We start from the raw sequence: 15,108 nt of genomic DNA, 5'->3' as shown, positions 1-15,108 counted from the left end.
TTTTGTGTATTTTCATTTTAATATACCTTAATAAAAAATATGTTGCAAAAAAAAAGTCAGGTGCGAAGGTGAGGATCTGCAAGTGCACTTGGGTGAATGACGTAGCAGATGAAAATTACTGACTTAAACAAAAGAAGTTAGAAAAGCCCACCGCTAGCCCATGACATTGGTTCTTTATTTTGCTCCATTGCAACAAATAATAGAAATGTTTGCATGAAACAGCAATTTGAACTTATTTTTACCTTAAGTATAGGGTCAGCAGGGGATGTAGCAGCTACTACCTCCAGCGCACGACCTCGTGATCGTGGAACCGCTCTCCCAACCGGTCCCTCCTCCTTTACCTCTAGGGATGGAGGATTCACTCCAAAAGGCATGCGAAAGGGAGAGCCCCTAAACGGGTGCCTGGAAGGGTGCATTCTAAAAAAAAATTAAAAAAAATAAAAAAAAATTTTTAAACAGACATCAAAGCAAAGAACTGGAAAACTCATACTCAAAAAAAAATTACTAATTAAAAACAAATTTTTGATTTTCCTTTGTCATTATTGTACTATTTCTACAACAAACGTTAAGCCAGTTTAAATGACTATTCCATTAAAGACCACAAATAAATTAATTCACTATTGGACCGCTATATAGCTAAGTAAGCCTCTACTTTCTTGGCGCTCAGGTAGTGGCTGGGTTACTTTGTCCAAGCATCTAAAGCAGTAGCCAGAGCTTTAATCACATTTGACGGAACACTCCCTGTAACTGCAATAGACTGTTAATAAAGCCACATTTACAGAAATTGCTGAATCAAGAACAAACTGGGTCAGTAAAACTCGGTACACATTTGTCCAATCCTCAGGAGATCAGACCCCAGATCAGACTGTTTATACAATCCTTCTGCAGACTTGTTTGCAGATCCTACATCCGATCTATGTATACACTTATCCGATATTTCAGCAGACCTCCATTCTGTATCTTCTGAAACAGTCTGATGAAAAGATTATGTCACTGTACACACCCTTAAGGGGCGTACACACTGGGCGAGATTACTGAGTGATTGCACGATTACGACATAATCGTAATCGTGCAATCGTTCAGTAATCGTGCACTATAAATGACAGAAATGACCAGCGATATGCGCTCCCGCTGGTCGTTTCCAGGATTGTTCATCGCCTGAACATGCAGCACAATCTGACGATAATGACAGATTGTGCATGTTCAGTGATGAGGGAGGGAGCCTACACTGAACGACTGATCTTTCGGGAAGGAGTCGGGAAGCCAACGGACGGAATCTCGACCGCTGGCTTCCCGACTGTCTAATCCCAGCAAGGGGTTAAATGACAGGCGTCAAAATCCCGATGCCTGTCATTTTACCTACACCGGGAACCCGACACCCATCTTACCAATTGATGGTAAGTGGGGCGCGGACAGCCGCAGGATTAGGTTTAGGGTTCCCGGGGGGGACTTAGTGATAGGCACACCCCCAGGAGTTTAGGGTTAGGCTAGGGGAAGGGAGGGTTAGGGTTTGGCACCACCATGGGGAGGTTAGGGTTAAGCAACCACACCCTCCGGGGGACTTAGGTTTAGGCGGCGGGGAAAGGGGGGTTAGGTTTAGGCACTTAGAGGGGGGATTAAGGTTAGGCACTTGGGGGGGGGAAGGATAGGGTTAGGCACTTGGGGGGAAGGTTAGGGTTAGGCACCCCTAAGGGAGGGTTGGGGGTTGTATAGGTTAGGAAATACCTTGGTACGATCGGGATTTTCACTGCTGCCGGGATGCCGCTGTCGGGATTCAATCATACTAAATCCGATCGTTCAGTGTAGGCACTGCAGGGGACCAGGAACGACGGTTTCATTACGATGTCGTAATCGTACTGTCTTCCCTGATCACCCAGTGTGTACGCACCTTTACAATCTTTGCCAGACCGGCTGCCACTCAATGGGATGAATTGGGAGAATAATTGGACAAACCAGTCTCAGGAGCGTATACACTTCTAAATTGGTCTGATGATTGGCAATCTGGTCTCCAGATATTTCAGCAGGTTAAAAAAATCTTTTCACAAGACCAGAAGACCAAGACTGTATGAAACCAGAGGTCTTGTGAGCGTACACACTCTACCAATGTCTGACATTGGATGAGAATTGGACAAGTGTGTACCCAGCTTAACAGGACAGACTGAGAAGTGCCTAAGCATAACAAACAAGAACACAATCGGCTGTTCAGTCACCTTAAGGAGCATATCCACTATACAAGTAATGAACGACTGTACGATTACGACATCGTTATCGTACAATCGTTCATTATACTGTGCATTACCCACACTGAACGATATGTCATTCAGTGCAGGCACCCTCCCTCATCCCCGAACATGCACAACCTGTCGATATCGGCAGTCTGGGCAGTATGTTCAGGCGATAACAGATGCCAACAACGACCAGCGGGAGCGTGCTTGCCGGCATATTCACTGCATGATTAATGAACGATTACGATGTCGTAACCGTTCAATCATCCATTTATATCGTGTAGTGGATATGCGCCTTTAGAATATTCAGAATGGTTTTAAATATAGAGCGCATTATATTATATGCATGCTCAGTCTAAAGAGAAGATCACCTGTCACACGGAGACTCTATAATCAGTCTGGTGGAGATTTATTAAAGCTTGGAGAGAGATAAAAACCAAAAAAACAATCAGCTCCTGTCATTTTTCAAACACAGCCTGTAAAATGACAGAAACTGATTGGTTGGTACTTTATCTCTCGCCAAGATTTTATAAATCTGCCCATAGTGAGCAAAATACCAGGAACTCATAATTTCTAAAGTTTCATTACCAAGTCATCCTGCACATTAGTAATATCCCGTATTCTATGCAGGATATAAACCAAATGGGTTTAAGAATTCCTTGATAAGGGCAGTCGGGACAGTATTCTTTATTATTGGGTCTGGTTATTCCCAGTTAAATGAATGGCTGCACTCTGGTCCCAGCGTAAAAAAAATGGGATTTTGGTACCTACCGGCAAATCCTTTTCTCTGATTCCACAGGGGACACTGGAGGTTGCTTACGCTGGGGTATAGAGGCGTGAATAGCTGGAGCTGGCACTTTAAATAATTTTGAAGTGTGAAGCTCCTCCCCCTCTATGCCCCACCAGCCCTCAGTTTAGAAAATGAAGACCGAGAGGAGATGGAGAACAAGCGGAGTAAAAGGGAGAGAAGAACACACAATAATGAAAACATACCACATACGGAACCAACCGAACAGGCAGGCATAGAGCACAGAGGTGGGCGTCCAGTGTCCCCTGTGGAATCAGAGAAAAGGATTTACCGGTAGGTACCAAAATCCCATTTTCTCTTTCATCCACTAGGGGACACTGGAGGTTGCTTACGCTGGGGACGTCCCAAAGTTTTCCCCATGGGTGGGAGCGCTCTGCAGAACCTGTATAACAAGACGGCCAAAACGTAATGCTGAAGCAGCAAACGTGTCAAATCTGAAAAAAAAAGATTTCAAAAGTGCGAACAGAAGACCAAGTAGCCGCACTGCACAATTGTGACCTGGAGGCTCCCCTACCGGCCGCCCACGACGCACCCACAGAACGTGTGGAATGAGCCGAAAAGGACGAAGGAGGCCGACGTCCAGCACTAATATAAGCCTGATGAATAGTCAGCCTATCCAACGTGCCAACGTCTGCTTAGAGTTGCCCAACACCTCCGAACAGCATCATAGGACAAAAAGCGACTGACTTACGGAGGGACGCTGTCCTGGCAACATAAATGTGGAGAGCACTAACCACCCCCAAGGTAGAAGAATCACCTGAGTCCTCCACCAACGACAGAACTACAAAAGGCTGGTTGATATGGAAACTGACACAACCCTGGGAAGGAAGGCGGCTACCATCCAGAGTTCCGCCCTATCAGCATGAAACACAAGGTAAGGTGGCTTATAGAACAGAGCACCCAAGTCCGGAACTCTACGAGCCGAAGTTAGAGCCAGAAGGATGACAGTCTCCCAGGACAAGTACTTAAGATCAACCGCTTCCAAAGGTTCGAACAAGGGCGACTGAAGAAACAGAAGCACTAAGTTCAAATCCCAAGGAGCTACCGGAGGTACAAAAGGAGGCTGCACACGCAAGACCCCCTGAAGAACCGTTTGCACCTCAGGAATGAGGGCCAATTTGCGTTGAAAGAAAATGGAAAGGGCAAAGACCTGCACCTTTAAAGTTCCAAGGCGAAAGCCATAATCCAATCCCGTCAGGACGAAAAATCCTTGACGGAAAACTCCGACATATAAGAACGCCAGATTCGATAATGTGCAGCCGAAACTGGCTTCCTGAAGCGCAGCATGGTAGGAATAACAGAGTCTGGGATACCTCTAAGTCTTAAGATATCGTTTCAAGAGCCACCCCGTTAAACTCAGCTGCGCTAAGTTCGAGTGGACGAAAAGACCCTGCTGAAGAAGATCCGGCCACGTGTCATCTACCAATAGGGACCGAAGGTTCGAGAACCAACTTCTCAGAGGCCAGCTTGGAGCCACTAGAATGAAAGAGGCAGACTCGTGTTGTATTCTCTTGAGAAGACTAGCAAGAAAAGGAATCGGAGGAAAAAGGTAAACAAAGTCGTAGATCCATGGAACTGTCAGAGCGTCGACTACCTCTGCCTGCGGATCCCGAATTCTTGACACGTATACTGGGAGCTGATGATTTAATCATGACTCCATGAGGTCCACCTGAGGACACCCCCCGCGATGAATCAGTGCATAGAACACGTCTGGATGAAGCTTCCATTCCCTGGGATGGATGTCCTGGCGATTTAGGTAATCTACTTCCCAGTTGTCCACACCCGGGATGAATACCGCTGACAGGATTACTGACTGATTTTCGGCCCACGGGAGAATCTGAGTTACTTCTCGCATGGCCATGCGACTTCGAGTCCTGCCCTGTCGGTTGATTTAAGCGACGGTCGTCGCGTTGTCAGACTGAATTCTTACCGGACGAGACTTTAGAAACTCTGTTGTTTCTATAAGAGAATTGTAAATCGCTCTTAGTTCCAACACATTTATGGGCCACTTCTGTTCCAGAGGGGACCATCTACCCAGAAAGTGATACTTGAGGACTACTGCTCTCCATCCTCGAAGGCTGGCATCCGTTATTACGATAGTCCAATTCCACCCTCCGAATCTTCAGCCTGCCAAAAGATTGTTGGATTGTGTCCACCAGAGGAGAGCCCCTCTGGTAACCGAGTTCAGACGGATCTGTCGATGCAGCCGAGGATAACCCGAACGGCAATGCCCAAAACTGATAATGATCCTTCAATATGGCGAAACGCAGAAAGGCTTGGTGTGGTTCCCAAATGGGAACGTGGAGATAAGCATCCTTGATATCCATGGATAATAGGAACTCTCCTGGTTCCAAGCTCGCAATAACGGACTGCAGAGACTCCATTTTGAACCGATACATCTTCAGATACAGGTTCAATGACTTGAGGTTCAAGATGGGCCTTACCGATCCATCCGGTTTGGGTACTACAAACAGGTTTGAGTAAAACCCCATACCTCGTTGATGTTCTGGAACTGGGACTAGCACAGATGATACTACTAGAGACTGGATAGCCTCCTGTAGAACCCTGGCCTTGTCTGCAGGTATGGGCAGACTTGTAGTGAAGAACCGAGTTGGAGGGGGGACCTCGAACTCTATTCGGTACCCCAGGGAAATTAGTCTGCGGATCCACGGCTCTGGAGATGTCTGGTTCCAAACTTGTTGAAATCTTTGCAGGCGGCCTCCCACTGTAGGTGGTCCCAGTTGGGACGGAAGACCGTCATGCCACCTGTTTTTCAGCTGGCTTAGGCTCCTGTCTACGTGCAACCGAGTGTGGGCGACCTCTACCTCTGCCGCCTCTTGCTTGGGAGGGAGCACCTCTGGCTCTACCACGAAAGGAATGTGGCGCACGAAAGGAATGAAAGGAAGGTCCAGTATAAGATCGTCTGGGAGCCGGTGCAGTTGACGGGAGGAAGGAAGACTTACCCCCCGTGGCCTGGGATATCCATTTGTCTAATTCCGGGCCAAACAGCATGTCGCCATTGAATGGTAAACCCTCCACCGCACACTTGGATTCTGCATCCGCATGCCAGGCGCGCAACCAGAGGGCTCTGCGGCCAGAAATAGCAGAAGCAGATATGCGAGCGCTAATCTGACTGATATCTTTTGACGCTTCTCCCAGGAAAACTGCAGACTCGCGGATGTGTTCAGCTAGTAAGTGTAACTCTGCTCCAGAAGTACCAGAGTCCAAACCTGTAATCAACTGGTCAGCCCAGCAAACCACCGCTTTGTTAACCCAAGCAGTAACAAGGGTGGGCCTAAGTTGAGCACCCGCTGCGGTATAAATAGATCTTAGCCAATTTATGATCCGAAGGATCTTTTAGTACTGTAGCTCCCGGTACTGGGAGTGCTGTTTTTTTAGAGATGGACGCATCTACTGGAGGGGGTGTTTCCCACTTCTCCATCATGGATGATGGAAAAGGGTAGCTAGAAGGAAACCGGCGCGGAATTTGGAAACGTTTATCCGGTTGCTTCCAGGCCACTGAGAGTTGCTGTTGAAGATGCAGTGAGAACGGAAAAACCGCCGAACTCTTTGGTTGTTCATGAAATAATTCACACTCCTGGGATGCAGGAATAATATCCTCAGGTAAGTTAAGGATTTTTCTGACCGCCAAAATGAAAGATTCCACCCCGGGAGAGGTGGACTCTAACTCTAGAGGGGGTATCGTCCTGTAATGCTTCCTCCAATTCCCCTTCCTCGGTATCCTCCGTAGCGAGAAATTCCTCGTCAGACTCTTCTGACTGGAGAATAGCCGATAAAGGACGCTTTTGTGTCGGTCCTTGTAAGGAAGTGGAGGGAGCGGACACAGCTGTACCCATTACCTGTACTAGGGTGTCTAGAGACTTGGTTAGCCCAGCAACCCAGGGAGGCTGAGACTTGCGTCATTACTCCGTCATCACTCCGTCATTACTCCTACCATGTCAGCGGCCCATGTAGGTGCAGGTGAGGCAGTATTAGCTACAGGTGGATCAATTGCTATACAAGCATCACATAACGTGGATGCAGCCGCATGCGGCTTGGATAGTTTGTTGTTACACCTAGAACAAACAAACATCTTTTGAGACGCTTTTGTTCTGTTTGACATGGATACACACAGTCACCACACACAGAGGGACAGAGTATATACAGAAGTAAAGAAAAAACAGAAGGCTGGCTTGGGACACAGAGGAGGAGCACACCCCACTCCCTTCCCACAGATCAGATTCCCTGCACCCCCAGTGTATTATGCACAGCCTCTGCTTAACTTGTAGCTGCTGTAGCCAGGAATGGGGAGCCAAAGAATCCAGCCTTCAGTTCTGCTGCACTTCTCCTGTATAAAGGAGAGATGCCGGCAGTTAAGTTAATAAACGGCGCTTGCCGAATATAGAGAGCCTGCATTAATTAGGCCCCGCCCCCTTCTTCATGCCCTAAGGGCTCCAATATGGCTGCTATGTCCATCCCCCCCCTTCACTCCGCGCTACCCGCGTGTATCAGCGGGGAGAGGGGAGAAGCAGGGAGCCGCGTGTAGCGCTGTGTATTTCTAACACAGCGCAGGGCAGCGCTGACAGAGGGACCTTGTAGCGCTGTCTAACAGCGCTATGCACACAGCAACACAGAGTCTTCTCTTCTTGTGTGAAGACCTGCTGTGGCGGTAAGGAGCTGTCAGGAGCTCTTGTAATGAGCCCTGCGCACTCCTTCCTGGTGTTTGCTAACACACCAGGGCGCCAGGTACCCGGACCCCACCTTTTAGATAGGTGGCGAAGGGTACCTATAGGTGTGTAAAACATGTTTAAAATAAAATAAAATTAAATTAAATAAATGTATTTGCTGGCGCACAGCATAATGTGACCAGCTCCTAGAGGCACATTTTCTAAACTGAGGGCTGATGGGCCAGTGTCCGCTAGTGGATGAAAGAGAAAAGGACTTGTAATAAATATTGGGTACCCCCAATAAAAGACAACTGTAATAACAATCTCCCTTCATGGCAAGCAACACTAGAATTAATAATTAAATGAAGACTCCTATTTAAAAAAAAAAAAAAAATTTAAACACTCCACGAGTTTAAGAACTGAAAGTAGCATAAGCCAAAATAGGCAGGATGGGTATGTAATGCCGACACCAGGATCCTGACAGGGTTCACATACCGACACTTGTTGGTAGATATGCTAACCCTCACCCTCTCCCTACCCTAACCCGCCATCTTTGGTGCCTAACCCTAACCTCCCCCGAGTGCCTGAACCAATCCTCCGCCTCCCCGATGCCTAACCCTCCCCCCTTAGTGCCTACCCTAACCCCCTGATACTTACCTTCAGCATTCCAGCGGTCGGTATTCTGGAGCCAGGATATAGTCCGTTGGCATGCCATGTGGAGGCATGCTGACTACATCGCAAAATAGGCAACTTCACTGTATTCAATTTCACCTCCTAATTTTCAGAAGAGAGTGTGTTCTTGCAATACTGCAATATAACTCCTCATTTTATTTATATAAGGGGGAGTTTATTTCCTTTTCACAGGAGAATTCCTCCAACGTTCCAAGGGGGCGATTCATTTGTTTTTACCGTGTCTATTAGCAATTAAACTGATGCTTCGTTCGGTCACCAATAGCTGCGGCTACACACATTTCTGCTAGCAGACTCCTGAGGTGGCAAAAGAAATGTGCGATAAGTCGGCTGTTTGGGCTTTGGGAGCCCAAAGCAGTACTTCAGATGGGGTTAGATGCTTTACGCGGCTAAACTCTGTGCATATGGGCGCACATACTCGCGCCCTAACTGTGGAACAGTTGAATTGCCCTGATAGGCATCCAAAAACACAATTAATCGCGCCCCCCCCCCCCAAGAGCAGATTATTCCGTATTAAACATGAGCTCATCAGAACAAAATGAACCCATACCCCCTTGTATAGATGTGTCCTACTACATCTTTGCCGATCGTGCTACAAACATGCGCACGCATCACGCCACGCGATTACCCGCAGCAGCATATGCTATGGCGAGGACTGCGAACGCACCATGCATTCCTATGGCGGCGCGGGTGCACACGCGTGGCACGATTTGCTGCATACGCAGCAAAGATGTAGGACACATCTGTAATATGAAAATAAAAACCATGTATACAGGAATTGCTACTTTATTTCCCATGTACAGTATTTGTATCGACAAACTAAAAGAATAGTAGAAAACCTAAACTTTGAGTGGCATACACTGCAAGGACATGCAGCCCATCTAAAAAGAGAAAAGCAAAATAGGACCCAAAACACAAAAAAAACCATCAGACTGAAAAACAGTATGAAGGAGAAAATACCCCAATTGTCTAAGGGGAGAATTCAATTGTTTTTTTGGAGGCATTAACTAACGGGCATCCAATGGAGCAATTCAACTGTTGCTCTGTTCAGACGCGAGAGCCTCCAGCACTGACATTTCTGCTCGCAGCCTCCTGAGGTGGGGAGTAGAAATGTAGTAAAAGTCTGTACTTTGAGCACCTTAACCAGGACTTTACAGGCCTGGTGCTTTTCGGTGCAATAATTAATGAGTGCCCAAAAAAATTGAATTGCCTATTAATTATCACCACCCAAAAAAACAACTGAATTCCACCCCTAACAGCATTGATATCCGAACGCAAACCTTAGCAAATTGTAACATCCAAACACTGAAACACAGATGGAGAATAAATTCGTACAAAGTCAATAGTGTAGTGGGCATCTCATTTAAGGAACTTTTACCATGTTGTAATGTGTCTTGCGTCTGTGAAATGCAACTGCTATGCTCAGGCTAGCCTTGAAACCTGGATTGTTATGCTGAATGGGCTAGGCCAGGGAACCACCGGCCTAGCCCATTCAGGACACTGCCTCAATGCTTGCCTATTAAGTGTGCAAAACACAGTCCATATACTCTTGGCAGTCTTTCTTCAGGCAGTTAGACTCTCTTTTTTTTCAAGGTCAAGACACCCTCCTGTCCTCTACCTCCCTGCTAGCCACCTGTGGGTCTGTAAAGGGCTTCTTGCAAGTCCATCCTGAGGGGCCTATTTACTAAGCAGTGTTAGGAGACAAAGTGAAATGAAATAAGGTACCAGCCAATCAGCTCCTAACTGCTATGTCACAGACTGTGTTTGAAAAATGACAGTTGGGAGCTGATTGGCTGGTACCTTATCTCCTTTCACTTTGTCTCCTAACACTGCTTAGTAAATAAACCCCTCAATCTGTTGTCCACCACCTGTCGGTCTGTACTAGGGTCTTCTCTCCAGTTCTAGTCTGAGCTGTCCTTTCAACCTCCCTGCTCAGCACCTTGCTGAGGCCTATATTGAGGTCCCCGAGCTACTCATTTATGTAGTCACACCTCATTATGATCCTAAAGCCCATGGCCGAATATATTCACTTTTATTTTATTTTCATTATTGGAACTATTGCAAGCATATAATCAGGAGCTGGTCATTTTAATTATAATTAATTAAATAACAACTGATAAACAATGCAAATAGTTTCAGCTGTGTGGGGAGAAACATTTATACTTACCAAAAATCACTATCACTTTAGGGGTTAGAGAAAAAAAATTGGCCACCCAGTTGCCTAGAAGTATTGAGCCAGCCAGAAGTATATATTGTGCACTGGCTACTTACAGACTACTTAGGACACTTGCCATTAGAATGGTGTCTGATTTGTATATATGAAACTAAAAATGGGGTCTGCTGAGTATCAGGGTATAGTCTGACACTAAAAGGGTGGGTGATTCGATTGTTTTATTGGGTGTCCCGTCGGGCGCTCATTAGTTTAAGCGCCCTATAAAACAATTCAATAGCACCCTAGCAATCCTGAAGAGATATTGCTTCACCATATTTAACTATATGCTGGTAACTATATGTTGCTCTAGTATTTTGGACTAGTCATTCACCGTTCACAGCCATATTACGTTGGTTGTGCAGCACAGCCGATGGACAACATATATCGTTACATCTGGCTGTGTGCACGGGTGGTCCGCCGATCGCCTGTACACTTATTGCAGGGACCAGCCGGTGATTTGACACTTCAACTGGGCGGGTAAATTTAAATGCCCGCCCAGTTGTGATGTCAGCACAGACATATCGTCAGGATGATTGGTAAAGCTGAGCATCCACTATACAATTTTCTGTCAGATATCTGTCCAATCTGGCTGGTTGGAATGAAAATCTGGTAATGTATGGGAGCAAATGACAATCGTCCATTTGTTCACAAACACTGGAAAATAGCCAAAAATAGTTGTTCAGATAAATTGGTTAAAACACACAAATTTAACCAATTTGAACAATTTTTTTTTGTCCTTTTTTCAGTGTATAAAACCATATGATCGACTGTCATTTGCTTCCATACATTACCAGGTTTTCATTCCAACCAGCCAGATTGGATAGATGCCTGACAGAAAATTGTATAGTGGATGCCCAGCTTAAAGCTGGCCACACATTAGACCAACTTACATCCAACTAGTTGATTGGTTGGAATGAAAATCTGGTAAAGTATTAAAGCAAATGACAATCAGCAATTTGCTCCCAAACGCCTGAAAATGGACAAAAACTGTTGTTTGAACAAATTGTTTAGATCAAACATTTAACAAACTTGTCTGATGACCATTTTCATCTGTTTTCTGGCATTTAGGAGCAAATTGCTGATCATCATTTATTCTCATACGTTACCAGATTTTCATTCCAACCAATCAACTAGTTGGATGGTTGGATGAAAGTTGGTCTAGTGTGTGGCCAGCTTAAGTGTGTATGCACTTACCAATCATTAGATAGGTCGGTCAAGTGTGTACCCAACTATACTCAAACCACCCCGCCAGGCACCAACAATAACACAATGTTGAGAGTCCCTAAAGCTGGCCACACATCTACATTTTCTTCTACTCCTTACTCCCCCATAAAGGCACCTAACACTTGACTGCCAACTCCCTGCTTATTGCGAGAGCTTTAATCGCTGTTGCAGCAATGTATACAAGTCGTGTCCTTGTCCTGCACTGTACTCTAAGTTTTTAGTTTCTTGTTCACTTACTAATTTTATGTACTATGTAAGGCGCTGCGGAACACTTGTGGCGCCATATAAATAATAATAATAAAGATTATCTGTCGAACCAGCCAACTAGTTGATTGGTTGGAATGAAAATCTGGTAACGTATGGTAGTAAATGATGATCAGCAATTTGCTCCTAAATGCCAGAAAACAGATGAAAATGGATGTCAGACAAGTTTGTTAAATGTTTGCTCTAAACAATTTGTTCAAACAACAGTTTTGGTCCATTTTCCGGCGTTTGGGAGCAAATTGCAGATTGTCATTTGCTTTCATACCTTACCAGATTTTCATTCCAACCAATCCACTAGTTGGCTGGTTAAACAGATAATCTTTAATACAATGCACCACATTCTTGCAACATGAGTGGCAGAATAGATATTGGATTAACAAGCCGATGTAGCTAATGAAGTGACCACACTATGAGCTATTTCACACATGCCGGTTTTGACCGGGCGGCAAAAAGCCGCCCGGTATTTAACCGGCTGTGAAATGTAGTACTGCAGGGAAAGGACAGGCTTCTTTCACACGGCTCGGTCACTGTGTTATAGCCGGAAAAAACTACTAAGGACGGTGCCGTGCCGTCCCTGCACGCCAGTAGTGTGAAGGAAACAATGTTTTCGTTTACACACACTGGCTTCTGCCGGCCGGGCTTGTGCAGCAGAGCTGCTGCTGCGCATGCCCAATAGGGAAAAAAAACACCTGACATAAAAAGCGGCTCAAAGCCGCTGCTTATGAAAGGCACAGAGTGCCAGAAAAACGCCGTCCGGCTACCACCCGGTTCTTGCCTGGCCGGCAAGAACCGGCATGTGTGAAATAGCTCTTAAGGGGGATATCCACTAGACCAGTGTTGGCTAACCTTGACACTCCAGCTGTTGTGGAACTATATATCCCAGCATGCCCTGCCACAGTTTTAGCATGCCCTAATAGCAAAACTGTAGCAGTGCATGCTGGGTTATGTAGTTCCATAACAGCTGGAGTGTCAAGGTTAGCCAACACTGCACTAGACGATAAAGTTGAACAATTATGATAAAATCGTTTGATAATCGTTCAAACATCGTTTGAACATCGTTTGCAAATCGTGCAGTAATTGTTTCTAACGATGTACGATGCGCGCTCCCGCTGGTCGTTTGATCGTCTCCTCCATCGACTGAACATGTAGGTCAATTTCACTTGATTGCTTACACATCGTTCACGCTGAACGATCAAACGATGAACCACTATCTGCCCACTATAGCTGAAAGCTCTCAATCACAGATTAAAACAACATAGTTTATTGTTAGATCTTTTGCAAATTGTTCAGAGTGGAAGATCATATTTCAAGGGAGACTTCAAGGGAAAATCGTTAAGAGGTTGGACAGGGATAAAATCGTCTAGTGGATGCCCCCCATTAGTCTATAGGAGAACTGCCACTTTATTTGTATGTATCAATCTGAAATTTGTATTCTATTGTGTGGGATTGCGGACGCATATATATCCTTTATTGTATTGAACTATGATTGACTACTGTAAATTGATGCTTAAATAAAAGTATTTTAAGTGACCATTGAGTGTATATGAAAATTGATCACCTTTTTGCCAATTACAAACAATATAACCTATACTCACATTTAATCAATACTATAAATCACAGGTTCTCAAACTTGGCCTCCAGGACCCCAAATAGTGCATGTTTTCCAGGTCTCCTCACAGAATTGCAAGAGAAATAATTAGCTCCACCTGTGGATCTTTTAAAAAGTGTCAATGAGTAATGAATGCACCTGTGCTTCTGCTGGGGACCTGGAAAACGTGAACTGAGGACTGAGTTTGAGAACAACTGGTATAAATAACTTAGCAGAGATACACTGCTTCATAGTTAATGTTGTTCACAACCTCTGGTAGTGGTATTAGCAGAACTGCAGAAAGATAGGGAAGCTTCTAAATGTATCCTGATATGAAGCAGTGTGTCGGTTGCAAGGGATCTCCAGTATGTGGACATGGATGATTGCTACATTTATTTGGTGTCTATATAGGCTTGCCATATCATCCCTTTCAATCAGGACATATATGAATTACATACTCTGTGGCTGGCTGACTTTAAGGCTCCATTTCACCTGGTTTTAATCAGCCATTGAATATGTGTAATTCACGTGTCCCGAATTAAAGAGATGATTATGATATGGCATATATATATATATATATATATATACACACACACACGCGCGCGCGTTTAATTGAGTATATGGCTGAAAGACTAATGAGTATGATGCAATAGGTCATCTCTTGTACTATATATTGGGGTTTATGTATCAAGCAGTGAAAAGCGTGGATAAGTGGACCAGTGGAGAAGTTGCCCATAGCAACCAATCATCTTTGAAGTAGCATTTATCAGGTACAGTCTATAAAATAGTTGGTAGGAGCCGACTGGTTGCTCTGGGCAACAAGCAGTGAAAACCGTGGAGAAGTTGCCCATAGCAACCAGTCAGCTCCTACCAATTATTTTATAGACTGTACTTGATAAATGCTACTTCAAAGATGATTGGTTGCTATGGGCAACTTCTCCACGGTTTTCACTGCTTGTTACATAAAACGTATTGTCCCCGTAGTTACCCCACATCAGAGATAGATAGATCTATCTCTAATATACACATGGTGTATGAGTAAGGGAGCTGCCCGGTAACCCCCAAGGAAACCTGTGTGACACATGACAGTGACGGGTGACAGGCCACGTCCATACAGTGTGGGGCAGATGATAAGTACGGGGGGGTGGGGGGGATTGGAGGACACTGGGCACTGTTATGATCAGACCCATACATATTATAACCACCGTCTGCGCTCATCAGGGTGTGGTGAGGAGTATTGAGTGTACAGTCGGTGCGGATCATATCTCCTAGTCAGTACACAGAGTGGGGACTGGGATATATTACCGGCGCCGGTAACGGGGGAGGATGACGGACATTATTACCTCACTCTCCGCCGCGCTCACTCAGTCACACTCACAGGGCGCCACCTCCACGCGCTGCCGCCTCGCGCACGGCCTCCGGCTGACACG

The 15,108-nt window shown here is 45.4% G+C and overlaps 1 protein-coding gene across 3 annotated transcripts in view; it reads right to left on the bottom strand.

Annotated features, from left to right (window-relative positions):
- PIWIL2 (piwi like RNA-mediated gene silencing 2) overlaps positions 1-15,108 on the bottom strand; it is a 348,242-nt gene extending 333,134 nt beyond the window's left edge. For 2 of the 3 annotated variants that reach the window (XM_088443405.1, XM_088443403.1), the window contains exons 1-2: positions 13,686-13,772; positions 243-417 (exon numbers count right to left, since the gene is read on the bottom strand). In XM_088443405.1, the coding sequence (XP_088299531.1) occupies positions 243-416 (174 nt within the window). In that variant the 5' untranslated portion in view covers position 417; positions 13,686-13,772. Of the gene's footprint in view, positions 1-242; positions 418-13,685; positions 13,773-15,021 lie in introns of those variants that run through there. The other variant, XM_088443404.1, reaches the window with a different exon arrangement.

Source organism: Taudactylus pleione, unplaced genomic scaffold (genome assembly GCF_031769625.1).
Source record: "Taudactylus pleione unplaced genomic scaffold, aTauple2 ptg000329l, whole genome shotgun sequence".
NCBI classification, from domain to species: Eukaryota; Metazoa; Chordata; class Amphibia; order Anura; family Myobatrachidae; genus Taudactylus; species Taudactylus pleione.
Note: the sequence above shows the minus strand (reverse complement) of the source record. Positions and strands in the feature narration are given on the sequence as shown.